This window comes from Phytophthora sojae (assembly GCF_000149755.1).
Source record: "Phytophthora sojae unplaced genomic scaffold PHYSOscaffold_2, whole genome shotgun sequence".
Classification (NCBI taxonomy): Eukaryota; Oomycota; class Peronosporomycetes; order Peronosporales; family Peronosporaceae; genus Phytophthora; species Phytophthora sojae.
Genome location: NW_009258116.1, coordinates 9215404 through 9241548, shown reverse-complemented (window position 1 = coordinate 9241548; position 26145 = coordinate 9215404). Strand labels below are relative to the sequence as shown.

Below are 26145 nucleotides of genomic sequence, written 5' to 3'. Positions count from 1 at the left end.
ACTGTGCAGGTTTTGGAATACAGTAAAAAAAGACCGAACTGCGAACACTGCGGGCCAAAGCCCGCAAACCAGTGAGATCTCAAATACGGTACCGAATTGGAGATTTCCTAAAGCAGAGCTTTCTCCTAAATGACACCCTCACATAGCCAATCATATTGAGCCGTTCATACAGCTCGCTGATCGAGATCTCCTAGATGGCAGCACCTAATGCACCTAAACAGTGCTGAAAAAGCCAGTCATTTTGCAAAGAGCGAGCAGGATGCCGCAATCCCCCGGCCAGCGCCAAGGCAGGGCACTGACTTCCGGCACGGGGAAGGCTTCCAGCGAGTAGCGGTGTCCTACCGCTTTAAGCTGGAGGTTATCCAGTTCTATGAAGAGCCTAGCACCATGTCTGTATGTGACGGGGCACACAGCACTTCTTAACAGAGGAAGCAGGAGTATACAAACTCCAAGTGAACAGCCGTTCACGTGTCCCTGGTCTGAAGGGGACGACTTGACTTGAAAAGCGGTAGATCTAAGACCGAATGTATTTATAGGTTGGTACAGATTTGGCCTGCATACAAATCCTAAGTTCCCTATAGTTTGTGTCATACAAAATGTATCTGTTGGCTCTGAGGCCACTTGGGTCACTATCCAGGGGAGTGACCGATGTTGCCATCCCGGAATAGTGACAGGGTCACTATTCCATGTAACCCCGTTACATCCTCCCCCACTTAGATTCGATCTTATCGACCAATCAGAGCGAGGTTAAGCCGGCGACTCACATTTCACTCGTAAAGTCGAAATCCATCGACAATGGCGCGAGCTCTGGCGCCTCGGCTCCCGGGCCTCACAGAGCAACTGGCGCATCGCCGAGCAAGCCGCAGGGTCTCCACGTCGACCGGAAGCATGCCTCCAAAGCGCAGTGCGCGCAGTGCGAAAGCACCTCCGAAACCGCGGGCCGTAGGGCCGAAGACCAGGGCGGCCAAGGCCAAGGACGAGTCGTCCGCGCTGATGGAGGCCACGAAGGCGGCCGAGGAGGTGGTGCGCTCTCGTAGCGGCACGCTGGAGAGTGGCCGTCAGGCCGGGGCTCGGAGCAAGTCTCCTGACGCCGCGCAAGGCAAGGAGGAGAGTCCTCGGGGCCATAAAAACCCGGCTCGCGACTGGGAAGCCGCCGTCTTTGACTGCACGATGGTCCAGTACTCCGGTGAGAGTTCACCCGACGACGAGAACGTCTCGGAGGGCAGCACGAACGCTGCCGAAGGCACGGAGCTGGCGGCAGGCGACATGACCAACGCCTCGGCCGACGCAAAGGCCTCGTCAGAGAAGGAGGCGGAGGACGCCGAGTCCGGCTCAGGCGACAGCAAGCAGTCGCACGACGAAGTCGCCATGGCCGACGCTGGGGTCGTGGCCGAGAAGTCGCCGAGCGACGCGGGCTCCAAGCCCAAGGAGGTGCTGGCATCCAAGCATCTGACGCTGGCACAAGGTCGTGAGCGTGCCCAAGCGTCGAAAGCGGCTGCCGCTGCGAAGGCCGCCGAGACCAAGGCGAAGAAGCGTTCAGCTTCCAGGTCGCCTCGCGGCTCCAGCTCCAAGCTGTTCATCGACTCGGAGTCTGAGGACGGGGAGGGTGCCGTCCACGAGCCCAAGGAGCTCTCCAACAACCTCGACGAGCAGCAGCAGCAATATCACGCTGCTAGCTCGGGTGCGTATGCCAGGCAGCCGACTGCCACGACTACCATCGAGTCTTCTTCAGGCGGGGATCCCACGTACCCGCAGGGCTACTTCCCGCCCGAGCCTGGCACTGGTGCGCCAGCGCTGTTGGAGAAGCTCTCGGTTCCTCGTGGCCTTATCGGCGGGTACACCTCGAGGGGTTCCTATGAGCGTGCTCTTGTTGAGAAAGAGCCACTCTTTCTTAGCGACGTTGAAGTCGCCCGGTGTGTGCTACTAGCACCACACAAGCTCACACTGAAGGAGTTCACCACGCTTCGCAAGAAGCCGGAGGACAAGGGTGGACTCCATCCTGTGTGGGGTTTCCACTGGGTCAAGCCGAATGACAACATGACCTGGAGCGAGGTGGAAGACCTCTTCTGGCGCTACGTCCAGCGCAAAGGGTATTCCGACCAAGAGTTCAAAGAACTCCGTGAGGATCGCACTCTGTCCGCAATCCTGGACGTGCGCGAGCTCCGCATCGAGTTCGCTCAACTCGTGAGCAAGCGCAAGCTCCACTCGAAGATGGACGAGCTGAAGCAAGAGGCTAGAGCCAAGCTCGTGAAGAGCGTGGGCGTGGTGCGACTACGTCTGCTACCGTGCCCCGGGTACCGGCCAAGAAGCCAATGACTACTTACGAAGCTGCCGCTGCTTCTCGTCCCATATCGCAACAGCCTTCGCGCAGTCTGCCTGGAGCTGCTCAACGGGCTCCCACGAGTTATCCGACTCAGGGTAACCCCTCCACTTCACGAGCAGCTGGCGCTTGCCATGGAGCCGCCGCTCCCGGACGACTCGTTCCACGTGGTAGTAGACCTGCCCATTACGATCAAGGAGGGCCGGGGGTGGCCTCGCACGGCCATGGCTACGAGCCTGAGGCGACGCAGCCGTATGCTGGGGCCCCGAGTCAGGTGGTGGCCCTGCAGCAAGAGAAGATTCGTCTTCTCCGGGACCGTGTGTACGTCCTCGAGATCGCGCTTGGCGTCGCCCTTGGTGGCGAGGCTGCCGCTCGTGCTGGTCAGCCTGGTGCCGTGGAGCGGCTCCGTGAGGATGTTGCCTCGCTCTATCAAGAAACTCGCAGTCTCCATGGCCGTGTGGATCGTCGAGCCGACCTGTCGTCTTACGACTCGCTGCGAAACCAGCTCGCTGGTCTTCGGGCCGAGCTTCATGGCCACGCGCCGTCTCCGGAGCAGCAGCAGCCCCACTCGTATCAGGCCCAGTTTGGCCAGGGCTCGTACGGGGCCCCTGCGTATGCTGCTCCGATGTACGCCGCGCCGTCTTACGACCAGCGCGCGTATCAGGCGCCTTACCGCGACCCGACGCCGCGCTTCGAGGAGCTGCGCTCTTCTCCACCGGGCCACCCACCGCTTCCTGCGGGGTAGCCAGAGCCAGAGGGTCATGGTACCTCTTAAGACGACCCACGTAAAACGTCGGGTGAGTCGTCATAGACTTGGGCAAGTCTATGGTGTACGCCGCGCCATGCCGGCTGAGGACCGTGAAGGGTCCAATGAAGCGGTGCTTCATCTTGTTGCTCTCGACCGAGCTAACAGTGTTTAGCGGTAGGTTTCTAGTATCTAGGAGAACTAAATCCCCAACCTTAAACACGTTCATGTTTCCTCTTCCATTTCGGTCAGAGTACTCCTTCTGTTTATCTTGGGTTTGCGCCATGGTGTCTCGCACCCTGCTGATTATGTTCAGCCTGTCTTCGGCAAACGAGGACAGTTGCTTCCGCAAGGTGGCTGGACTCACGTCCGAGACTTGGGAGGAAAAGGTTTTCCGAGCCTCTCCCCCACTTAGGACGGAAGCCCCGGTACTGCCTCGTAATGTGAGCGGCACCTGAGGGTGGCGCAACCCGTTCAGGTAAAAGGGCGTAAAGCCCGTCGATGCATATACCGCATTGTTGAGTGCGAACTCAACCATGGGCAAGCGATCAGCCCAAGAGTGGGGCATCTCCGCGCAGATACTGCGGAGCGTGTCTTCGAGCACGCGATTGACGCGCTCCGTCTGGCCATCCGTCTGCGGGTGGTCCGCCGTCGACATCGACAGTCGTGTGCCGAGAAGGCGAAATAGCGTCTGCCAGAACGTAGCGGTGAACCGCTGGTCTCGATCAGAGACAATGGTCTCGGGCAGACCGTGGTGTCGGAAGACACAGTCCATGAACAGGCGAGCGACCTCGTCGCCAGTGACGGTGTCACGAACTGGAGCAAAGTGGACCATCTTGCTCAGACGGCACACAAAGACAACAACACCAGTGTTGCCACAGTCATCGGCCGGAAGTCCGAAGACAAAGTCGAGACTCATCGACTTCCAGCAGTCCGCTGGGACCGGCAGGCTCTGCAATGGTGCCGAGGCGTGACCGGCAGGCTTCACGCGCTGGCATGTCTCGCACGTACGGACGTAGGTGGCGACCCACTTGTACATGTGACGCCACCAAAACATCTGCGAGGCAGACGCGTACGTCTTCTTACGGCCGAGATGGCCACTGGATGGAGCGTCGTGCGCCTCCATCAGGATGTCGTACTTGAGATCCTCGTCGTTGGGCACGACAATACGGGGAGGATCCTCGGGCTCGACCCTATAGTGGAGCAAACCGTCAGCCCACTCATAGCGGTGCAGCCTTGCACGTTGTCGGGGCGTGAGCCACTCGACCTTGGCTTCCGAGCCAGCGGCCAAGAACCGCACAAGAGGTCCGAGACTGGCATCGTCCTCCACGGCTGCCTCAGCGGTGACCGCCACGATCCTTGACGCATTCCACGACCTCCTCCTCCACTGCCGCTCGCTCTGCCTCCACTCTTCGACTCCTGCTCGACCTCCCTCCTTTCTGCAGCGTCATCGCGGCCTGCCTCACTCTCTCCACCTCCTCCTCCTCCTACGCCTCCCCCTCCTCGGCCACCACCACCACCACTGCCGCCGCCAACGACGACGCCCGTCCGTCCGTCGTGCCCTTGGAGCCTCTGCTGTCCTTCGTACTCTTGAGCTCCTCGCCTTCCCCCGCGCTCTTGGTGCCCCCCCCGGTGCCTGCTGCCCCTCGCCCTTGTGTCGTGGGTGCCCTGGTCCTCCTCGCTCTCGACTGGCTCCGAGGGCACAGGCTGAGCACGCCGACGTGCCGGGCTTGCCACGAACCGTCTTGGGTGACCTGCTCACGCCTGTGCACGCCCGTATGACACGCATGCGAAGCCTGGAGGGGAGGGCGTAGCGCAGGTCACGGGGCGCCCGCATGACACGCATGCGAAGCCTGGAGGGGAGGGCATTGCGCTCAGGAGCGCCGCCATTATGACCACCACGAAATGAAAATGCGAGAAGGGTTCAAAATAGCCGTTTTAGACCAATCAAACAAATTCAGACTTTTAACCAATGATAGATTGTGTCGGCAGGTGGAATGGTATCAGATACCTCGTACCGGTTTAGAACCTCTGCCGCGCGCCAAAACGACGAGGCGCTCGATCAAAGGTCTCATTCCTCAATTTCCAGCTCCAGCAGCAGCAGCCTCCTCCTCTCCTCTCTCCAAGCTTCTACTCGACTTGAACCATGTCTGGACGCGGCAAAGGCGGCAAGGGACTCGGCAAGGGCGGCGCCAAGCGTCACCGCAAGGTTCTTCGCGACAACATCCAGGGCATCACCAAGCCGGCCATCCGCCGTCTCGCTCGCCGTGGTGGAGTGAAGCGCATCTCCGGCCTCATCTACGAGGAGACGCGCGGCGTGCTCAAGGTCTTCCTGGAGAACGTCATCCGCGACTCGGTCACGTACACGGAGCACGCGCGCCGCAAGACCGTGACGGCCATGGACGTCGTGTACGCGCTCAAGCGCCAGGGACGCACCCTCTACGGCTTCGGCGGATAAGCGCGGTAAGCGAGGCTTATTGACTGCATTTTGCAATCTGGGCAGACAACTCTATTTTGTAGTATCGGCTGGCTTTAGCTAGACTTTGCTGCGTGGGGCGCCAGCCCCAAACTCTACCACTGGTGTTTTTTAACACCACCCTTTTCAAAGGAATCCAAAGTGTTTGCATAATGCGCAACGCGGAACCAACGAAGTGATGTCATGGCCCCCAAGTTGTGTGCTTATGAACTGAACTGAAGTGATGTCATGGCCCCCGAGTTGTGTGCTTATGAACTGAACAGCAAGTTTAATTGCAGCTCGTTGCTATTCCTGTAACCCCGCTCAAGTGAGTCGCAGCGTTAGGAAACACTGGATATCAGAACCGAAGGAAAGAACTAGCATCTTGTCCCGACCTTGGAATCGTCTTATTACTGTAGGATAAGTAGTATTTGGCCGGAAACCCGACCCTTATAATAAGCTTGCCACCTCGCTGTAGCCAATCAGCGATTTGTTTCTTATCATCTGGCAATTACTGTATGAAGCGGTTCTGCGATGAAGAATCAAGCGACTCGAACATGTACAACGGCGATACTTGGTCAAGTAAAATCACAAAGCTATGCTATCATAAGTTACTATGTCCTGCTTTCAGAGCGTAAAGTGATCTCGCGCTTTCAGCAGAAAATGGAGATGGGGTCTTCAGTATGCGTCCGCTTCATCGGTCGTGGTATCTGCGGTGACCACGAGCTTGACAGGCTCTGCGGTAGCCAGGAGCTTCAGTCGTTCAATGCGCGACGTCAACAGCGGATGGGAGGTGTCAGCCAAGTAATTGCCGCGCTCGTCGATCATCCACGTGTTGAGCACCGAGCGCAACTCGCAGTTGCGAGACAGCCTCCTCTGGAAGCAGTTGATGCCGCCACGAGCGAAGCCGCTTTCAGCAGCTACCTGGTCGGCTTCGTGCTCCAATTTCCAGGACAGATACCAGTTACCGCCGACGATACCCAGCACTCCGACAATGCCTGCGACCAACTTGTTCGGAATCTTGTGGATGGCGATACAACTGCCAACAAGTGACGTCGGTAGGAAGGCACCCGTGTACATGGAGTGGTTCTTGGCGATATGTGCGCTTTCGTGAGCCAGGACAAAGTCGATCTCGTCTCGCTTGGGAATGTCGTACTTCTCGTGCAGGTGAGCCGGCGCGTGGAAGGCGTCGTACAGCTCCATGGGCAACACGATACACGCACCGCGGCGACCGACGGTAAGGTTGGCTCCCATGGATGCTCCAGCAGTCTCCTCACCAACTCGAATCGAAATCCGCTCCGGGTTCTTGACGCCGACACGGGCCGCGATTTTGCGTACGTTGATGGCGAATGGGTCCTTCCGGTCGAGCTCATGGGAATCCAGTCCCTGTGCCAGTCGCAGTGAGTGCGTACTCGTGGGCTCCGCAATGGGGTACGACGCGTACCCGTAAATGAGCAGCGCCGACGCGCCGATGAACCGCTTCGAGTACAGAGCTGTCGACATGAGTCTGATCGCCGCTCGCGTGGCCGATTTCCAAATGGGCTCCGCATCGCCGGGCACTCGACGAGGATCCATGCGCATGGTGCTGGCTGCTTGAGCTTGGTACGGGATATCTACGGCTTTCCTGTTGCGGCGGTCCACTGCGTGTGTCTTTGCCTCTCGCCTCCAAACGACGGCGGATTTGTATGCTGCTTGCCTTCGCTTGCCTATGCTGCCGATGCCCGCAGATATCCTTTAGCAACTGCGCTCTGCCACGCTTGAGGAGCGACGGGAACAAGTCGATGCTGGGGATTTGGAGGCTGGTGACCTCGCTGCTGCTGGTGGCGAGGAGGTTCCGAGCTGGGAATTCGGTTGTGGCCCATGAAGTCCTGCGCAGCGCGCAATGACGCACGTCGCCCAATTGTAGCCACAGAAATTGCATTGACCAGGGAAAACGGTCAGCCTGCTGATTGGCTGAAAATACAACGGCGCGCGCAGATTGGCGGATGAAGCGTGTCACAAAACCGTTGGACTGTAGCCATCTCGGTGGTCGGCACATGTACCGGGGTGTCTGTTCGGCGTATGGACAGCAGAACATCGACATCTTGATAAGACTACACGTGGCGAAAGTCCTGTTTGCCGTTCTTGCAATACGGGCAGTGTTTCTCGGGATCGTAGTCTGGGGAGCTTCGGTCCTCTTCAGTCAGCGGACTGCGGCACACGAAGCAGGAGGTGACGGCCGCCTCTGTCAGATCAGGCTTGAGCGCCACGCGGTCGTCGAAGATGTAGCAGTCGCCCTTGTAGTGCGCACCCCCAACCTTCTCAAAGTACTTCAAAATCCCTCCGTCGAGCTGGTAAACCTCCTTGTGGCCTTCGTTCAGCAACGCATACGACGCCTTCTCGCAACGCACGCCGCCGGTGCAAAACATCACGATGGGTTTCTCCTTCGGCACTTGCTGCAGCTGTGTCCGCGCTTCGTTGGGAAACGCACGAAAGCTCTTGATGTCCAGGTATACGGCGTTTTCGAACGTGCCCAAGCGGACTTCATAGTCGTTTCTGAAGCACAGCCACCATCAGTCCATCCATACGTCAATCCATGGAGCTCAAGGCCTCTATACTCCGATGCTCAGCAGACCCACCTTGTATCTAACACAATCATGTCTTTGCCGTCATCCATCCACGTCTTGAACTCTTCGGCCGAAATGTGAGCGGCCAGTCCGTCCACCGCTGGGTTCACCTGCTCCATTCCCATCGAGATGACCTCCTTCTTGATCTTCACCAGCATCCTCGGCAGCGTCATTCGCTCAGAATACGAGTCCTTGAACTCCAGTCCACGGATGTCTGAGTGCAGCGCAGCAATAGCGGCCTTCATGGCCTCCACTGCGTCCGACGTCCCTGACAGCCGGACGTTCACCCCTTCGGACGACAACAAGATCGTGCCGCGCAGCTTCTCCTCGCCGAACTGTGCTGCAACCTGCAGCAGCTGCTGCCTGAGCTCCGGCAGTCGCTCCGCGGTGAACACGCAGAAGCCATAGGCCGACGTGTTCACATACGCCGCCTTCGCGGACTCCGTGGTCGCCATCGTCGTTTTCTAGCCTCTCGTTTGACACGGCCCTCAATTAGAGGTATCTGCGGTACAACTTCAAGCTGTTCGTCTTTCAGAGATCGTGATGACCTGCATAAAAAAACCCGGCGAGTTGTACCGCACACTCATCACTTCCCAAAAATCGTCAAACCCCCCAGTTCTTGAGCGAAATGAGCCCGTGCGAGTGGATGGAGACGCCGAGTGTCATGCTGGACGAGCAGCGGCTGCTGCACAATATCGAGCGGATGCAGGCGCTGGCGACGTCGAACCACGTGAACCTCCGTCCGCACGCCAAGACGCACAAGACGCGCGAGATAGCCGCGATGCAGTTGAACGCTGGAGCCTGCGGTCTCACCGTCTCAAAGCCGTCTGAAGCTCTGCAGTTCCTGCGCGGTGATGTGCCCGGACTGAAGAGTGTGACGCTGGCGTACCCCGTAGTGCAGAGCAACAAGGTGCAGGAGGTGCTCAAGGCTGCGCGGGAGGCTGGCGTGGAGTTCTTATTGACTGTGGACAGCTCTGAAGGAGTTAATGCAGCACAGAAGGCAGCTGAAGCTTGTGGCGTCAAGGTGAACCTCCTGATCCATGTGGATGTGGGATACCATCGAGTGGGCATTGAGGAGGACGACCCGCGGCTTCTTCAGCTGGCGCAGCGGATCGACAAGACGAGTAGCCTCGAGTTCCGCGGTCTGCTGTCTCACGCAGGCCTCGGGTATCGCTGCAAGTCCGTGGCGGAGTGCTCTGAAGTAGCGGAGACAGAGAGGCAGATCATGGCCCGCATTAAGGAAACGCTGGTGGCGAATGGATTCGCGGTTCCTATCGTTTCTGTGGGCAGCACGCTGACGGAGCCCGCTCGCAAGAATTTTGAGGGGATTACAGAGATCCGCCCTGGAAACTACGTGTTCCTCGACCGCACTCCGGTGCGCATGGGGCTGTTTACGGTGCAGGATGTGGCACTCACCATTTTGGCGACGGTTGTTGACGCTGGATCCAAGGTGTTGAGCTCTGATGGAGCGCGATCGGCTGGCGATTTCGGCTCGTCATGCTACGGTCTTGCCTTCTATGAGAAGGATTTTGAGCGCGTTGTGAAGGAACCGACCCAGAACAAAACTCTGCTGGATGACGGCCAGGAGCTTATCTGCTTTGAGGTTACCAGTCTGTCGGAAGAGCATGGCTGGGTGAAGAAGATCGATGGCATTCCCTCGTCAGCCATCGGGGAGCGCCTGGTTATCGTACCCAACCACTCCTGTGTGGTGTCGAACCTCACCAATCAATTCTACGTGCAGGGTGAGCAGCCTAAGAGCTGGAAGTTGTTGTCACGTGGATGCACGCAGTAAGAAGAAAATCTCCTTCGTAGGGACAAAGTTTTCTGACAGATCGTAGCTTCATTAAAATCAATGCAGTTGGATGTTTTCAACAAACTCTCGGTTGTACTCATCCTGCATCCGTTGCATGAACTCCTCCTGCGTTTGCGGCAAGCTGCTGCTCGCGCCACCGTCTTTGGCTGGAAATTCCCGAGCATCCTAGAGGTAGCGTCCTCGATCACCTCTATCTCTCGTTCATGGATCGCCATGTAGTGTTCAAAAGCTTCCGTTTGCAAGTGCGATTCACGTAGAGACTGTGCCCATTCTTGCTCGTAGACGAGCTTCACGAGGTGCCTTCGGAATGGCGACCGCAAGATCTTGGCAACCATAGCCTGGAACTTCGCGTCTTCCGCGCCCGATGCTTGGTCTGCAGCATCCGTAATGCTCTGATAGAAGGCAGCACTCTCAGCCATTGCATTTACCGGAGGCGAATGATACATCCACGTCGTGAGAGCGTAGCGTGGCTTGGTGGACGGCAATACTCGATGCAGCATTTGCTGCGACGAGAAGAGCACCAGCTCACCGAAACGCGGTTGCACAACCACGCGAGACTTCGGAAACGGGTACAGCACGATCTCGCCCCCGTCTCCATGCTCCCAGTCCTCGTTCAAGTACAGCACCGCGGTGACACACTTGCCGTCGTCGCCGTACGTGTCGAAGTGCGTCGGGAAGCACGCCCCTCGTCCAGCGTTGTGCTGCACCTTGACCATGTGGCCTGCCAGTCCCAACCAGTCCGGCACCGCTCGGTTTAAGGGGCCGAAGACCACTTGCTGCTCGAAGAAATCTCTTAGGAACGGCACGGACGCCTGGTCTCGAACCGCATCCAGCGCCAATTCCGTCTCCAGGATGTCGTGCTTCTCCAGCAGCAGCGTCTTGGGCGGCGATTGACCACTGCTGCCTGCTGCATCATTGATCAGAATGTGCGTCGAGTTGGGGTACAACTGGCCGCTTGTTCGCAGCAACTACATCTCGTCGCGGAGCTGGTGGAGGTAGTCGACGGAGAAGGCGTCCTTTACCACGTAGTAGCCGTCGCGCAGCAACCCGTTCACCAGGTCAGAATTCACCGATGCATCCCAATTGGCGCCGACCCTGACGGCACCCGGAGCGAGCGACGAGAACGCCGAGCGATGGCCCAGACGCCGCAGCAGCGGCAGCGGAGACCTTGCGCGCAGCATTGCTATCCTTTAGTTTGGCATATCCCGGTATGCGCTAGCACAGTGTGGTGCCACAGCACCCACAGGTTGGCTCAGCAGTTGAAGCCCATGGCGACCGAGTCCGTGCCCAGCGGTGTGATCGAGAAGGCGTCGCTGTACGACATGATGTACGGTCTTGCGTGTTGGCGTTGAGGAGAGTTTAGAGCGACCGTAACGAGGTGGTGTGTGCGGCGGAGGGCTCAGATACGCCGCGTGTCCTCGATGTTTCACCTCAATGAATTCCCACTTGGCCACTGGCACTGGCGGCGCGAGCACACAGTCATTGCGTGTACAATGCGCGTCCTGCAGCGCATTTTGTCGCCTGGACGAGCTGCAATACAAGTACCGACTGAAGGTAGGTGCACCACCATGTTGAAGCGCTTTGACAACTTGATGATCTATTGTTTGGTGTGGATACTGGTACGGGTAGATTCAACTTGCGTACGGGTCGACCGTGGCCGACGCCATGCTGTTTGACGAAGTGGCGGAGTTGCTGCTCGGCGTATCGGCTTGTCGCCTAAGGAGCGAGATCCTGCCCAAGCACCCGAGCCTGCCTCAAGTGCTGGAGGAGCTCTTGGTCGGACTGCGCGTGTCCTTTTCTTTCCAACGTCCAGCCCCGAAGCGCACCGCCAAGCAGACGCAGTTCACGGTACGCTGTTACTCACGCTCGTAGCGCGGGCAAATGAGCCTCACTCACTTATGCGACGTTGCGCCAAGCTAGAGAGATCTCAAGATCGTCAAACTGGAGCCGCTGCTGCCGCAACTTCTGCCGGAGCCCGCCGCGACCTTCGCCGTCAACCTGCTACAGCAGCATCAGCAGAGGTCGAGTACGTAGCAATCACCACCTCGACACGTGAAGACAATATTAGTAGGCGGACAATTGCCTCCGCGCCACGTCCAAGCCGATCACCAGAGATGGTGGCGCGGTGCTGTGCTCGTTCGACTCGGCGACCCGTTGAACGTTGAAGTGGACACGCACACGGGGCGCGATGCCTTCACAGCGTACCAACACCCCATCCCATTCCGCTCCGTGGTGCAAACACGTTCTCCTTGCGTGAACATTTCTACATAGAGTACCTACCTCAATCTCTTTCGCCGTTTTTAATCCATCCCTCCGCCAACACGGCAAGCACTGGAGGGAACACGTACATGTAGCAAGTCCCAAAGTTGCCTTTTGTGCCACGACGCCACGCGTTACGTCCGTCTCCCGCATTGGTCCAAATCCGTACCGCATTTCATCCAATCGCAGCCTGTACACGCTCTCCCATTGGCTGAAAACCAGCCGCACCACGTTTTTGCGCGCTTCCTCCGTCTCTCAGTCAAACACAGGCGCCGACTATCGAGCGAGAGAGAGACCAAGCTCCGGCCGGGCAGAGGACACTCACTCACTTCCTCCTCTCCCCATGGCGCACGACCGCGCGGCCGCAGTGACCGCCGCCTCGGCGCGCGCAGGGCCACCGCTGCTCGTGGCGCGCAACCTGCTGCCGTCCTCCGCCAGCGTCAACAGCAGCAGCCACGCGAGCATCAGCGCCAGCACCACGAGCGTCCTGAGCTCGTCCTCGTCCTCCTCGGCGACGACCGTCGTGAGCGCCCGCAGCACGCGGCGGCGGGACCGCAAGACCGTGGGGGACGACCGCGTGACGGCCACGTCCTCCTCCACGCTGTCCACCACGTCGTCGGTGGACGCTTCGTCCTCCGTGTCCACTGCGGAGGCCGAGGCGCGCCGCGGCAGACGCCACACGCACCACAGCCAGCCCGACCACGACCCCAAGGGCGCGCGGCGGCGCGGCGCGTCGTCTCCGTACCGCCACCACACGCACAGCCACCACAGACGCCAACCCGCAGCAGATTCAGCGGTGCCGGATGCTAACGCCGACATTGGACCGGAGAAGTTCGCGTCCAAAGTGTTCGCCAAGACGCACAGCTCCAAGAAGGAGGCGGCGATGATGGCGACGGCAACGGAGGCGCCTCCGTCTCCGGAACAGGACTCGTCGTCGTCTTCGGGCGGACAGGGAAGTGATAAGGAGGACACGGCAGCACTTGCCAACGATCAGCAGAGACAGCAGCAAGTTTCCATGAAGCCGTCGCGCATGGTCGTGAAGCGACGAGCTACAGCGCCGACGAGCAATAACAGCGCGAGGAGGACGTCGACTGGACCGACGCCCGTGCCGTCGTCGTCGGCGAGACAGCCTTCTAGGAGCGTGGGGAAGCCAGCGTCCACTAGCAGTCCGAAGGTCGGGTCCGGTAGTCCGCGGGTCGGTACCAGCAGCAGTCCCGGGGGTGTTACGAGAAGCTTGGAGAAGTGGCAGCTTCGCTTGAAGCGGTCGATTTCGGGGAACTCGAGTGGCACAGATGATGAACGCCATGGACGGGAGCCGACTTCGTCGCGGAGGTTATACAGCAACCACCGCAGTCGTCAGCTGATGGAGAGTCCACCCCCGCCCGGGCAGGTTGCAGCTACGAGTCGAAGACGCGATAGTGACTCGCCTTTGACGGATCAGGAACGATCACGAGCACGCAGTACGTCACGCGGGTCAAGGCACGCGGCGTCACCTGGACTTAGTGGGGGATTACCGCCTCCGCCACCGCCTTTATCATTATCGCCGGAGACCCAGGGTGGCTGCACTACTCCTCGCTCACAGGCTCGCAAGGTAGTACAGTCTGATGATGAAGCTGGTGAAGATGTGGATGAAGCTGCACCGAAGCCTCGCCCTGTTCGCATTCGCTATGAGACCCCAGAGCGCGGGATGGGTGGCAAGCGGGAGATTTCTCACGCATCACTGGGCAAACTTATTGCGCGCCTCACTGATGCTCACCAGTATGATACAGAGTTCCGCGATGTATTCCTGCTCACGTTTCGCTCTTTCTGCTCGCCTTACGACTTCATTAAGAAGCTGCTGAAACGATATACAGCCGTGCTTTCACTGTGTGGAGGCGTGGATGCCGAGACAATTGAAGAAACGCAGCGGTTACTGGACCAAATCACGATGGAAGAGGAGAGCGAACAGCGCTCGTCAAATTTAACGTCAATTTCGACAGCGCGATCCGATATCAACACAGGAATGGAGGCCAACGTGTCGATTATGCGGTTGCTAAGCGTTCTCAAGTTCTGGATCAAGGAGAGTGGGTTCATTGACCAGGATTTGGCCAACGACCGCAAGGCGCAGAAGAAGCTCATGAGTTTTCTTAGTGAGATCCAAAACACGTCCCCGATCCCTTCCATTCGACGACACGCTGAAAATTTGCTGCTCACGGTAGTACAATTGCTGTCGACGCAGAAGCAGCAAGCTCAACAGCAGGCACAGCTAGCCCAAGCACAAACCCAACAAGCGCAAGCTCAAGCACAAGCCCAGGCACAAGCCCAATCTCAAAGGTCCCCCGCGAAAATACCCCCTCCTCCTGCATTAGTGACTTCTTCTTCGGCATCGGCGCTACCTGATAGAACGTTCTCCAAAGCGTATGAAGTTGCCCAGCCTGCCCAGAGTGCAGCAGCCTTAGCTATGGCTCACCAGCTGAGTGACCGTGGAGCTTCGCACTCACGAATGCGCTCGCAGGCTGCGACAAAACTTGCTTTGAATCGGTCTTCATCCGATCCCAAGCGCGAGCGTTCCATGGTAAAACTTCGCACTAAGAACTCGAGCGGCGACATTTTCCAGTTTCGGAGTCGTTCGATTCCTGCAGGAGCGGAGGATCAAGCGATTGCAGCGGCAGCAACAAGAGATCGGTTGATGCGCAGTTCATCTCAACAGCAGGGCATTATTCCTGTTGCTGCAGCCGTGGCACCGAAGATTGCCCGCGGTATCACTACGGGCAGCGCTGAAGCTGTGATCAAGGCAAACGCCACGAGTAATAGTGTCGGTGGATTCGACGAAATTATCCAGGATACGCTGCAGCGCGCAAGGCTCATGGCTGCCTCCCGGAAGAGTGCTCGTATCAGCTATGACAACGTGGAGCCGCTGTCGGGATTCTCGGCGCAGGAGCTAGCTGACCAGCTCACGCTTATGGAGGCGGACCAATACTTCTCGAAGTTGAACCCGCGCGAGCTAACGAACAAGGCTTGGACGCGTGAAAACAAGCACCGCGAGGCTCCACATGTGATGGCGTTGATCGAGCTGTTTGATGCTACAGCAGAGTGGGTTTCCAGCGAGATTCTGCATCCGCAGTTGCAAGCCGTTGAGCGTGCGAAGATGATCACTCTTTTCATCGATGCCGCGGACAACTGCTACCAGATGAACAACTTCAACACATTGTTCGAGATCACTACCGGTCTGTCAGCTCCCTGTATCCGGCAGCTGAACACGACATGGAGTCTGGTTAGTGCCGCGGCGCAGGAAAAATACCAGTGCCTCCAGCAAGTGTGCTCACCGGATGATAACTACCGCAGCTATCGCCAAGCCTTTGCGTTAGCAGAAGGACAACCGCGACTTGCCTGCTGGTTTATCTTGGTCAAGGATCTGTTCACCTACGAGGAAGCCATGAAGTCCATGGAAGACGGACTGGTGAACTGGCAGAAGTTCCGAAAGATCTACCGTGTCATCAGCGAGGCGCTAGACCGACAGAATTTCAACTACGTGCCTCCTAGTTCCAGCGGCGCCGGCTCCACTGGTGCTAGTTCCAACAACACGGGAGGGGTATCGAGGAAAGGCCGCGGCATCTTGAGGCACGACAGGAAGACGCAGATTCATATCCGGCATCGGATTGACACGTACGTTCTCTCCAATTTGGTTTGTGTGTGGCTGAGGCTCAAACTAACACTGCTTTTGACTTTGTGATGATATGCAGGATCCGGAAAGACAGCTCCGTGCTGTATCAGCTGGCCCGCAATGCCAACACGCAAGAGAGCATTCTGTTTGTGAACAGTCTATCGGAGGCAGGCTTCCTGTAACCAGGGTCGTCAAGCACGCACAGTCATCTATCTCATTGCTCATTGCCATCACCGGCAAATGATACGCACGTGGTGTCGCACCAGAGGCGAGAAATAGCGGGGGGATATCGCGAACTCGAGGATACTTACAATATCAGCCCTGCCATGGCAGCAGGCAACATTAGCCGATCCGATTCAGCCCCGCAAGTGTACAAAACGTATTCAGAGCTGCAGCGATTGAAGTCAGCCCTTGACCAGCTCAAACGGAATGAAGAAGAAAACAAAAAGCAAATAAACCGTTGTGAAATCCCTCGCCGTCTAAGGCGGTCTTGGGCCCTTCGCCACATTGACAGAAATCATGTCGTATCGTACACAGATAAGCACTCGTGCATGACCACTAGCTCAGCTCAGTTGTGCTGGAGCTATGGTCATACACCACATCTTTCTCCTTGACCTGAGCGTCAGCTTCAGACTTGCCCTTCTTCTCCTCGCCCTGCTGCTCTTCATCGGACGAGAGTTTCCGCTTGGCACCAGCTTCCCGCTTCTCTTCTACCGCCCCGTCGGTATTCTCCTTATCGTGCTCTTTCGCATCCTTCTTCCTCTCACTTGTGTCCGTGTCATCTTTCTTGTCGCCCGCCGTCTTTTCCTTCTCCTCGTTGCCCTCCTCAACGCTTCCCGTCGGGAGTCTCGTGTTGTCAAAGAGCTCCTTGACCACCACCCCTCGACGGACGTCTCCCTCCTTCTTGCTCTCATCCAGCTTCATCAGCGCCTCTTCTGGACGGAACTTGTAGAGCTGCTCAAGAAAGTCGTCGCGCTCCAGATCCTTAGCGCCCAGCCCCATCTTGTAGTCCATGGACATGCCTAGATCCCACATTTTGAACCCTGCGAGATACAGCAGCTTGCTCAGAGCGTGCAGCTGCACTGTGCCCGCTCCATTGGCCTTGCTGAAGCCCGTCAGACTAGTGTAGACGCTGCCCACCGTGTAGCCGAGCTCTCCGGCCACGAGCGAATCCGTGGCGACGTCGTACAGCTCCACAGTAAAGAACCTGACCTTGCGCCCGGGAAAGAGCTCTACGCCGTCGCCCCCAGCTTGAAACAGCGTCTTGAAGCTCTCGACGATGGGCGGGTAGAGCCACGGGATGCCGTGCTTCTCGTGGCAGCCGGCCACGACGCCGTCGAAGTCGCGGTTAAGTACGAGCTTGTACTTCTTGGCGCGCTTGCGCACGACCTTGGGCACGTGCTCGGGCTGCATCGCGTTGAGCAGCAGCACGCAGCGCTGGCGGTGCAGCTTGGGCAGCAGGAAGCACTGGTCCTGGAAGTCGGAGGCGATGGGCAGGAAGCCCTCGTACATGAGGTGGCTCAGCAGCAGTGGGTCGAAGTGGCGCGACACGTAGAAGTCGTCCTGCGAGTGGAACACGAAGTGCCGCAGGTGCGCGGGGACGTAGTCGGCGTCCGCGCGCTTGGGGCGGCGCGCGGGGGCCGGCGGCGGCGTCATGGGAGCCGATGATACTATACGTCGGTCTTGCCTGCGGGGTGCAATGATATGCGGCAAGAAAGGTGTTTGAAGCCGTTTGTGGTGTGGCGCACATAATATTTAGTTGACACAGTTTTTGGTCCGGACTAAACCCACGGGAGGACCAGATTTCTGTGACGCTGCGTCTGGCGAAAAAGGTTATGTACATTATCGCCATGAGCTCAAGCGCTGAGCCCCCACCGAACGAATACGGCTCGGCGGCCATGTTTGAACTGAGAACTGGTGTCACACAGCGACGCGCGCTGAAACGGCGAGCTCGGTGTCCCAGCAAACTTTGCTGCAAAGCGGCCCACGCCCGCGACTGGACTCTCGAGCGCCGTCTGCGGCGAAAGGAGCGGGTAACCGCCTAAAGGGCTGGAAGTGGCCGTGCCGCCGAGCTGCGCGGGTGGCTGTAGGCGCGTCGGCGGGCGGCAAGCGCATGAGGAATCGGAGCGGGCGAGGAATCCCGGTCTGCAGGGCACAGCGAGATCCGAGCCTTCGCGCCTTCAACTGCCGTAATCGAAACAGACCTTTCCCTCGACTGTGTTGTATCGCAGGTTGAAATTGGGGCGCAGCCATCGCCGAGAGCTGCACGTCGTGCCCTTGTCCGAGCGTAGGTGCTCTGTCTCTCTCTTCTGCGGCATCGTCCGCTGGCATGATCAGGCTGCTCGGGGAACGCCGCCGATAGTCGAGCGCATGCAGTCGTCGCGCATGCCGTCGAGGAGAGCGAGCTGCACGACGAGCTCGATAGAGTCAACTCGGCGTAGACGGGGCAAAACCATGTTTCTGACTTGACTGGCGTGTGGACTATAATCTGTGACGCACATAATTTGGACTGGACTATTTGATCCTCACCGCCTGTAATGTACAGGAGGGCTTGGTAAAGATGGAAGATGACACCACCTTGAGCAGGAAGTGCTTGCTGCCTGATGACATCGGTCGTGAAGATTGCCGGCTTCAATACAATATGTAGCGGCTGCTGTGATCCAACCGCGGCGACTCCGCTGCAGCATAGACCTCTTATTATGCCTTACCCTACAACGCAGCATAATTCTCTCATACAGACTCTTATTTCGAGAGCCAGCATTACTCGCACTCCACAGCCTCGTCCGCGTTCGGCATTCTGTTTCCCACGACGCCGCGGCACGACAAGCGAAGGCACGCCAGCTCGGCTCGGTGCCAGCAGGAAGACAGTCGCGCGCTCTCTCTGTCGGTCTCGCCGCAAGCGTCGAGCCAGTGGCACTCAGACCCCTCCGCAGCAGCACTCTACGTACAGGCAGCAATGGGCACGCGGCCCGTGAGCGAAGACGGCAGCGGCGGCGGCGTGGGCGTCGGCGTAGGGGCCGCCACCAGCAAGGCCAGCGCGGCCTCCTCGGCCTCCCTGCCGACGGGCAGCTCCGGCGCCAACGCGGGCGCGACCACCAAGCCCGCCGCGGCCGCCGCGACGACCAACGGCGCTGCGCCCGTGCACCTGCAGCGCCTCGGCAGCAATAACAGCAAGCCGCAGACAGACGCCACGACGTCGCACCGGCGGCCCGAGAGCGAGAGCAACCTGCGCGCGTCCTCGTCCTCCGTGAGCGGCGGGCGCGTGGCCAGCGCGTCGTCGCGACTTGGCGGCCGCCGCCGCGCCGAGACGGACAACCACATGCGGTCGTCGCTGCCCCCGACGCTCAACACGAGCGACGTGGTGCTGGACCGGCGGCTGCTGCACAAGTACGAGCAGGTGAACCAGGAGATCGAGCGCATCGTGCGCGCGTCGCAGATGGAGCAACAGTACTCGGCCGCGGGCGACGCCGTGAGCGCCAACCAGGTCAAGAGCGAGCTGCGCCAGGCCAAGAAGAGCTCGGCCCAGATGATCCACGCGCAGAAGGAGCTGCTGGACAAGATGGAGAAGCAGGAGCGCGGCGGCTTCCGCCGCGTGTTCACCATCAACAAGGCGGCCAAGATGGCCAAGCTGCGCACCAAGCTCTGCGAGAAGCTCAGCGAGTCCGTGCTCGTGGACGAGGAGCTCCAGAGGCTGGAGAGGCAGAGCACGGCGCTGTCCTCCACGACGCTGGGCACGATCACGCGCAACGGCACGGCCGTGGTGAACGTCAGCAACGTGCATGGGGGCGGCGCCAACAGCTTCGCCAGCGCCAACAACTTCAGCAGCAGCTTTGCCAACACGGGCAACAGCGTCTTCAGCATGAGCGTGACGGGACTCAGCAGCTTGGATGAGACGCGCGACGTGAGCGGCAGCGAGAGCAGCGGCCCGTTGCCGACGCTGAGAATGAGTTCGGGCTGGGAAGACGCACAGGAGGAGCTGCTGATGCTGGAGAGGGAGAAGGAGGATATCCTGAACAACCTCTTCCAGACCGTGGACATGCCCCACGTGCTGGACCTCCACGCGCGTATTGCGAGCTTTTCCAGCGAGATCAAGGCGGTGGCGAGCGTGAAGAAGCAGGCGGACCGTGTCGAGGAGCTGTACCGCAAGGCACTGCACTTGCTGAGAGTGGCGCTGGCTGCCGTTGTGTCGCCGAACTACTCCGGAAGCATCCGCGAGTTCGCTGTCAGCTCGTACCCGCTGGCAGTGGAGGCTGGGCATCTGATTGAGCAAGCGTGTCATGTGATTCAACCGGAGGCGCGGCGCAAGTACGACGTGTTCGCTGCGGAGTTGACCCATGTTCGTCCCCCGAAGTTCCCGCAGCCCGTGTCGGACTTTGCTCGGCGTTCGCGGACACACTACGACCCACACAGCGCGCTCTCGATCGAAGGGATGCGCAACCTGCACGCGGCTGAGAATGTCCTCATTTTGTTGCAGCGACTGGTGATCCAGAAGCTGGAGGGCATCGAGAAGTGGCAGGCCAAGCTAACCAAGGACCAGGAGGCAGCTGAAAGCGCCCACGCGCAGATGGAGACAAGACTGCAGGAGCAGGTGGCTGTACTCGCGCGCTCTGTGTCGGTCTGAGTGCGGCGGCGGTGACGTTTGTAGCCTATCTGTGGAGAAATGATGCGTGTGCTTTTTGGCTTTTGATATACATAACGGATCGCGGTGGGCAGGAGGTGGAGAGCAAGGAGGCGAGAGGAGACGAGGAAGAAGGAGCAGGGAAGGTCGGCCTTCCGAGGACATTTTCGATGGCAGAAAGTGGGGGCAGGGTGAAGGGAAGCAGGTGGAGATTGACGTCGGAAGTCACGAACCGAGCTCGTCTCAATTGGCGGGCGGTGCGGAGGCCGAGTAGCGGCGCGTCAATATATTTATTGCCGCTGTTTCGTGAAGTCTACAGTAGATCGTTGGCTATCGTGTGGTGGTGCGTTGGAGGTTCTGGGCAGGTGGCAAAGCCGTCGAGCATTGCCGTCGGATACCCCGGTTTCGAGTCTGAGCGACGATCTCTGTGTCCACGCTTGAGAGGCCTCTGGGTGGATCTCGACGCTGTCGGCGTCAAGCCAACCGAATCGAGCGCGGGTCCCCACCAAGCAAAAAGCTGAACGTGTCAAGCCCCGCCGAGCCCACGTCGGCCGTCGACTCGACGGCGTGGGATGCAACTTCAGATGTCCCTTCATGAGCAAGATCGGACGTTTAGCTTTCGGCGAGGTGCGTGCGCGATCAGAGCGTTTCAAGGCTGGCTGCAACGGCGCTGATAACCGCGACGGCCGTCGCCATTCATCCCCGGCACCACCACCGCCATCAGATTCGCCGCGAATCTCATCTTTGCGTCTCGAATGACATGCCACCGAGCATTGGGGACGAGTTTTGCAGCGAGCAGAGCAGGTGATTGGATAGTTACGTGCAACTCGCGTTGCGTTTATTAAATTGAAGGCGCTAGAAAAGTACAAGTTAAGTGAGTGAGTGAGCGTAGTGAATACAGGTCCCGTGATGTTCTGTGGTCGAGGTGAGCTGCAATGCTGGGTCACGGACTCTCGGGTCTCTCGGGCTCGTCGTCCGTGAGCGACCCGTCCGTGGACAAGTTGCTCGCTCGCTTGAGCGCGAACGGATCTTTCCACCGCCTCTGCGGGGGCGAGGCCTCGACCATGCCGCGACACATGACGCAGTCGCACTGCTGGGTCTTGTCCTGCAGCACCACGTAGGGCGACACCTCGACGTACTTGAAGTAGTTCTGGAACTCTGCAGCCACAGCGTTAGCACCAGCCATCAAACAGCAGCCCTCGCATCCCTTCATCACCCCCGTACCAGCATAGTCGAGCTTCCAGCGGATGGAGCAGCAGCCGTGCTCGCACATCCAGAGCCTGGTGTCGGTCTTGGGACGGCAGTCTCCGCCACTATACCCTCCAGGTCTATACGGCCGGCGAATCGGCTGCAACAATGCGGGAAGAGGGAATGTCAACGCCAACAGCGACACAAACGCGGGCGTACAATGGCCACGGACCTGGTGCCCCCACGCGTCGTAGTACTCGAGGCTGCTGGTGTTGGCGCACGAGCTGCGGCAGATCCCCATCTTGTTGACTTGACTGGGTTTGATGTGCGTGCGAGCTGCCGAGTGGGAAAGTGGCGTCCGGTTGGATCCCTGCCGTGCGTTTGGTTTGCTTTGGTTTGGTTTAGTTTTTGGCGGGTGTTCGGCCGTTCTCGTTCGAAATTTCTTTCGTACACTCAAAGCACGGCGCGATCTATTAGCCAGCCCTTTGCGAGCGAGCGCTCCTTCACAGAGAGAGACAGCCTTCTCCCACCAATGTGTCGCCGCCTCGCTGAGAAAGCTCAAGTAACGGCCGCGTGTGAACCGGGGTACAGATCCAGTCATCGCCCTCGCCATTGAGAAGGAAAGCGTGGCGACAGAGATGAATGCATCGAGCTCCAGCTGCAGCAGCAGCTGCCGTCTGCATCGCCGCCGCCCAGCGCCGTGCCGTGCCGGTGACATGCTACACTGTACTTGAAGTTGCCCTTTGAGCACGAAGATGGCTACATCAGTCCTCAATTTCCGCCAATCGTCGAGTGAGATCCAACTTCAACGCTGGGATTGGCTGAAAATGCGCTCAGTATCACTTGCGCAGCGCCAGCATGATGGAGCAGCGCGCGGCGGCGAGCGTGCGCGCGTCGATGGACTTCAGCGGGCCGCTCAACGCGCTGTCCACGTCCCCGAACAACCGCCTGATCGCCGTGGGCGGCCGCGATGGTCTGCTGGCTTAGTTGAGCTCTGATTGGCGCAAAATAGCTGACAATTTGTGCTAATGTTGCGCCAGTGCTCAAGGTAGTGGCGCTCGAGGCCGCGGGCTTCTCGGAGAAGCGCAACTTACGCGTGGCCGGCAAGCCCAGCCTCAACTTCAGCACCAACGACATCCGCTGGCACCCGCGTACGTGATGGAGGGCGAGTGAATTAGGGTGGAATGGGGTGCAAATGATACTTTTTGGGCGTACCGTATTTGGGACTAGAATCGGACTATTTATTGGCGACGGCGGCGACGAATGGCGCGGTGGTCATCTGGAACTTGGAGCGAGAAGGATACAAGCACGTGCAAGGTGGAGATAATTGTTTTATTGTTGTTTTTAGTGGAGAAACATTTATTCTTTGTTTGCGATAGAGCGCGTGCTGAATGGGCATCGGCGGTCGGTGAACCGCATCTGCTGGCACACGACGGACTGGAACGTGCTCATTAGTGGGTCTCAAGATGGAACTGTCAAGCTTTGGGTACGCAATGTTTTTTTTTGTTAGCATGTGTGACTTTAGAGGTTAATTAAGTCGCCGATGGTGTGTTGTGCAGGACAAGAGAGGCGGGAAGGTGGTGTCGACGTACCAGCCAAAGTCCGAGAGTGTGCGCGACGTAAGGGCGAGTCCGTTCCACCCCAACAAGTTCGCTGCTGCTTTTGAAAATGGTATTGTGCAGGTCTGGGATATGCGCAAGAACTCGCAGCCGGAGCTTAAGTTCACAGCGCATAAGGGCCTAGTGCTGAGTATTGACTGGCATCCTACTGATGCGAATGTCCTTGCGTCTGGCGGACGCGATCGCTACGTGAAGATTTGGGAGCTGGGCGACGTCCGGCAGCCGAAGCAAACGATCCAGACGATTGCGAGCGTCGGTCGGGTTGCCTGGAGGCCAACTTGCGTCACGCACATCGCTACAAGCGCCTCGCTGATGGACAACAGCATTCACGTGTGGGATACGAAGCGGCCGTTTATCCCAGTTGCGTCCATGAAAGGCCACTCGGACATCGCATCGGGAATTTCGTGGATGGATACGCCAGTGTCGCCGAATTTCGGTCAGCCCGAGATTCCGGGCGACTGGGAAGGCCACGACTACTGGCAGCACATGCTTGCCTGCTCCAAGGATGGCACCCTCAAGTTGCACTCACTCGCAGACTCGTTCAAGCCGCATCAGTCGTTGCCGACCACAGCACTTGCATTAAACTCCAAGGGACAAGTTGCCTTCTCTCACGACTACATTGGTACGATTCGTATATTCTTGGGGATATTTGGATCGAATCTAATAACTCTTTTTTCTCTGTGCTTGTAGATCGTTCATGTGCATCTCTGAAGATTCACCGCCATTTCAGCTTGGGTAGCTCACTTTTCACGGTTGCGGGAGTTTCCTCGTCCTCCCCAACTCTTGGGCCTTTAAACGGTGATCGGAAACCTGGTAGCGGATCGCTTACCATGTCGCTAAGCCCTTATCACGGTAGTTCCGAGAGCCCCGAAGAGGTTGGCGCAGCCCTACCTCAGGAGCAGCCCCCAGCGCGCGCAACTGCTTGGTCATTCAGTGGATCACAGCAGCCTCCGCTAGTGCCGAAGGGTTTAAACAGGTCGGGCGGTAGCACCGCCAACTTGACGAGTTTATCCAACGGCGGACAATCAACAGGTGCGAGTTTCAAATCCGCAGGGGGTAGTAGCAGTCTTAACGCGGCAAGCGGAGTGGGCTCGGGAGGAATCGCTAGAGGTGCAGGACCTGCATCTTCTTCTCAGCCGAATGTGTTATCGCTGCAAGGCAGCAACGGCAGTGGAGCAGGAGGAAGCGCGCTCTCGGATGGAAATTTCGTTTCGGTGTCAAACGCTTCAGCGTCGCTGGTACCTGCGTCGCCAGTAACCCCGATGATGTCTGGTTCGAGTGTTCCTCGAGCGCTGGTGGCACTTGTGACGATGCAAAACGTCAACGAAGCCAGCCAGCTTGAAAAAATCTTCTTGGGTGATGAAAGCGAGTACATGCAAGCGGGGAGGCAAGTTGAAGCTATGCGTGCTCAATTTGAGCAAGGCCAGTACTTGAAGGAGTCTTTCGGTTTTGATGAGCACACGTTCCGGTTCCTGGCCAAGCACTACCTGCTTTTTCCCGAGGGGGTTAACTCAAGTAAGGGTAGTAGTGCCAGTGGTTCAAATGGAACTGGAGGCGGTACTGATCCTGCTGGAGGGAAGAGTGGAGTAAGTTTTGCGCAAATGTGTGCCCATAACGCATTGGCAGCGTTTGTGACGGGAAACTCGCACTTGTGTCAAATGTGGCGTATTCTCGAAGTACTCTACGCGAACGAGGAAGCAGATGCTGCAAAGTCGAAGCACAGCGAGAGGGGAGGAAGCAAGTTGAAGGCCGACCGACGCTATATAGAAGAGGGGTTCAGCCCTGAGGAAAGTCATGTGGGGATGCCTATGGATGGAGAGGATGACGAGGACAACCGCGAGCGGTCTCGAAGTGACAGCAATCACGATGACCATATCGATGAGCTCATGCGGAGAGATGACCAATGTGTTGATGAGTTTGAGCACGAGGGCCATGGCCATGCGAATCACAATCACAACAACGCCAGTGAGACTACAATGTTGCTGGAGCAGCTTGACCACGTGAACCCGCAAGCTATGGAAGGCTTCGACCCATATCCGTACGACCCTAGAGGAAGGCTTGCCAACGAGAACGGGCGCGAAGGTGGGGATCGCAATGGAGCGTCCGGAGTGACCAGTGTGCGGGGAAATTCGTCAACGATTATGAACGGAAGTGCCGTCATGGGCGATCTAGGCCATCTACGGGATGATGTGCTGAAGGAATTGCTTGAGTATTACACGGAGATTGGCGACTTGCAGTCGTGTGTCGCTATCACAGTTGTTGTGGGCAAGGTGACGAGCGTCGAAAAGGTCATGGGCAAGGCGTGGCTGCAGCACATCTACATGCACTACATCGACCTCCTCCACCAACTGCAAATCTACACGACAGCGAACGAGCTGGTTGCAAATTGCTCGGATCAGTCGATCCGACAAATGAACATGGTACGGCAATGGCACAGCGCTATCGGGAACAATACGTTTGGTGATACTGATATTCCTGATGTTTTGACTCCATACAGAAATCAACTAGCGTGTATTTCAACTGTGCGAGGTGTTCGAAGCCGCTGGAGTCGTCAGGCCCTAGTGAACTTGGTGTGCCGGTTTCTCTGTGTACCAGTTGCAGCAACGCTGCCACACTCTGCTCCATCTGGTAAGTGCCACGTTTGGTGTTAACTCTTGGAGTCGAATGCGTTCTAACGCGCCATTTTCTTGTCTGCCGCAGTCAATTGCCTGTCCGAGGTCTCTACGTTTGGTGTCCCGTGTGTGCGCATGGCGGTCACTTGGACCACCTGACAAAATGGTTTGCTCACGAGACAGTATGCCCAACGGGCTGCTCACACCAGTGTTCGCTGAACTTGGTAGACGCTGGCATGGGGAATTAATCGCTCGCCAACATACTGG

The 26145-nt window shown here is 58.2% G+C and overlaps 11 protein-coding genes across 11 annotated transcripts; 6 read left to right on the top strand and 5 right to left on the bottom strand.

Annotated features, from left to right (window-relative positions):
- The first annotated feature begins 5159 nt into the window (after positions 1–5159).
- On the top strand, positions 5160–5662 carry PHYSODRAFT_285108 (hypothetical protein). The gene has a single exon (XM_009522683.1). The coding sequence runs from the start codon at positions 5212–5214 to the stop codon at positions 5521–5523; it is 312 nt and encodes a 103-aa protein (XP_009520978.1). The 5' UTR covers positions 5160–5211; the 3' UTR covers positions 5524–5662.
- A 536-nt stretch (positions 5663–6198) lies between these two features.
- On the bottom strand, positions 6199–7101 carry PHYSODRAFT_312040 (hypothetical protein; the record flags this gene model as incomplete). The annotated part of the gene is made up of 1 exon (XM_009522682.1): positions 6199–7101. One exon carries the CDS (start codon positions 7099–7101, stop codon positions 6199–6201), a length of 903 nt encoding a protein of 300 aa, XP_009520977.1.
- Positions 7102–7613: 512 nt separating this feature from the next.
- Positions 7614–8581, bottom strand: PHYSODRAFT_247757 (hypothetical protein; the record flags this gene model as incomplete). Its single annotated transcript, XM_009522681.1, has 2 exons — positions 7614–8055; positions 8139–8581. The coding sequence occupies 2 exons, from the start codon at positions 8579–8581 to the stop codon at positions 7614–7616; spliced, it is 885 nt and encodes a 294-aa protein (XP_009520976.1).
- A 173-nt stretch (positions 8582–8754) lies between these two features.
- On the top strand, positions 8755–9918 carry PHYSODRAFT_484736 (hypothetical protein; the record flags this gene model as incomplete). Its single annotated transcript, XM_009522680.1, has 2 exons — positions 8755–8856; positions 8914–9918. The coding sequence occupies 2 exons, from the start codon at positions 8755–8757 to the stop codon at positions 9916–9918; spliced, it is 1107 nt and encodes a 368-aa protein (XP_009520975.1).
- A 464-nt stretch (positions 9919–10382) lies between these two features.
- Positions 10383–11120, bottom strand: PHYSODRAFT_484729 (hypothetical protein; the record flags this gene model as incomplete). The annotated part of the gene is made up of 2 exons (XM_009522679.1): positions 10383–10907; positions 10944–11120. Coding segments are annotated over 2 exons (702 nt in total), but the record flags the coding sequence as incomplete, so codon positions are not given.
- An 87-nt stretch (positions 11121–11207) lies between these two features.
- Positions 11208–12210, top strand: PHYSODRAFT_326676 (hypothetical protein; the record flags this gene model as incomplete). The annotated part of the gene is made up of 5 exons (XM_009522678.1): positions 11208–11266; positions 11448–11493; positions 11569–11787; positions 11860–11965; positions 12041–12210. The coding sequence occupies 5 exons, from the start codon at positions 11208–11210 to the stop codon at positions 12208–12210; spliced, it is 600 nt and encodes a 199-aa protein (XP_009520973.1).
- A 331-nt stretch (positions 12211–12541) lies between these two features.
- Positions 12542–16023, top strand: PHYSODRAFT_350179 (hypothetical protein; the record flags this gene model as incomplete). The annotated part of the gene is made up of 2 exons (XM_009522677.1): positions 12542–15843; positions 15921–16023. 2 exons carry the CDS (start codon positions 12542–12544, stop codon positions 16021–16023), a joined length of 3405 nt encoding a protein of 1134 aa, XP_009520972.1.
- Positions 16024–16399: 376 nt separating this feature from the next.
- PHYSODRAFT_555414 (hypothetical protein) lies at positions 16400–17385 on the bottom strand (the record flags this gene model as incomplete). Its single annotated transcript, XM_009522676.1, has 1 exon — positions 16400–17385. The coding sequence occupies exon 1, from the start codon at positions 17351–17353 to the stop codon at positions 16400–16402; it is 954 nt and encodes a 317-aa protein (XP_009520971.1). The 5' UTR covers positions 17354–17385.
- A 306-nt stretch (positions 17386–17691) lies between these two features.
- On the top strand, positions 17692–21057 carry PHYSODRAFT_326673 (hypothetical protein; the record flags this gene model as incomplete). Its single annotated transcript, XM_009522675.1, has 5 exons — positions 17692–17874; positions 18594–20456; positions 20555–20605; positions 20641–20729; positions 20904–21057. 5 exons carry the CDS (start codon positions 17692–17694, stop codon positions 21055–21057), a joined length of 2340 nt encoding a protein of 779 aa, XP_009520970.1.
- Positions 21058–21402: 345 nt separating this feature from the next.
- On the bottom strand, positions 21403–21948 carry PHYSODRAFT_479543 (hypothetical protein; the record flags this gene model as incomplete). Its single annotated transcript, XM_009522674.1, has 3 exons — positions 21403–21615; positions 21684–21772; positions 21876–21948. The coding sequence occupies 3 exons, from the start codon at positions 21946–21948 to the stop codon at positions 21403–21405; spliced, it is 375 nt and encodes a 124-aa protein (XP_009520969.1).
- A 560-nt stretch (positions 21949–22508) lies between these two features.
- Positions 22509–26126, top strand: PHYSODRAFT_312032 (hypothetical protein; the record flags this gene model as incomplete). The annotated part of the gene is made up of 9 exons (XM_009522673.1): positions 22509–22620; positions 22688–22798; positions 22878–22964; positions 23027–23133; positions 23207–23888; positions 23957–24141; positions 24214–25686; positions 25764–25894; positions 25967–26126. 9 exons carry the CDS (start codon positions 22509–22511, stop codon positions 26124–26126), a joined length of 3048 nt encoding a protein of 1015 aa, XP_009520968.1.
- Positions 26127–26145: the final 19 nt, after the last annotated feature.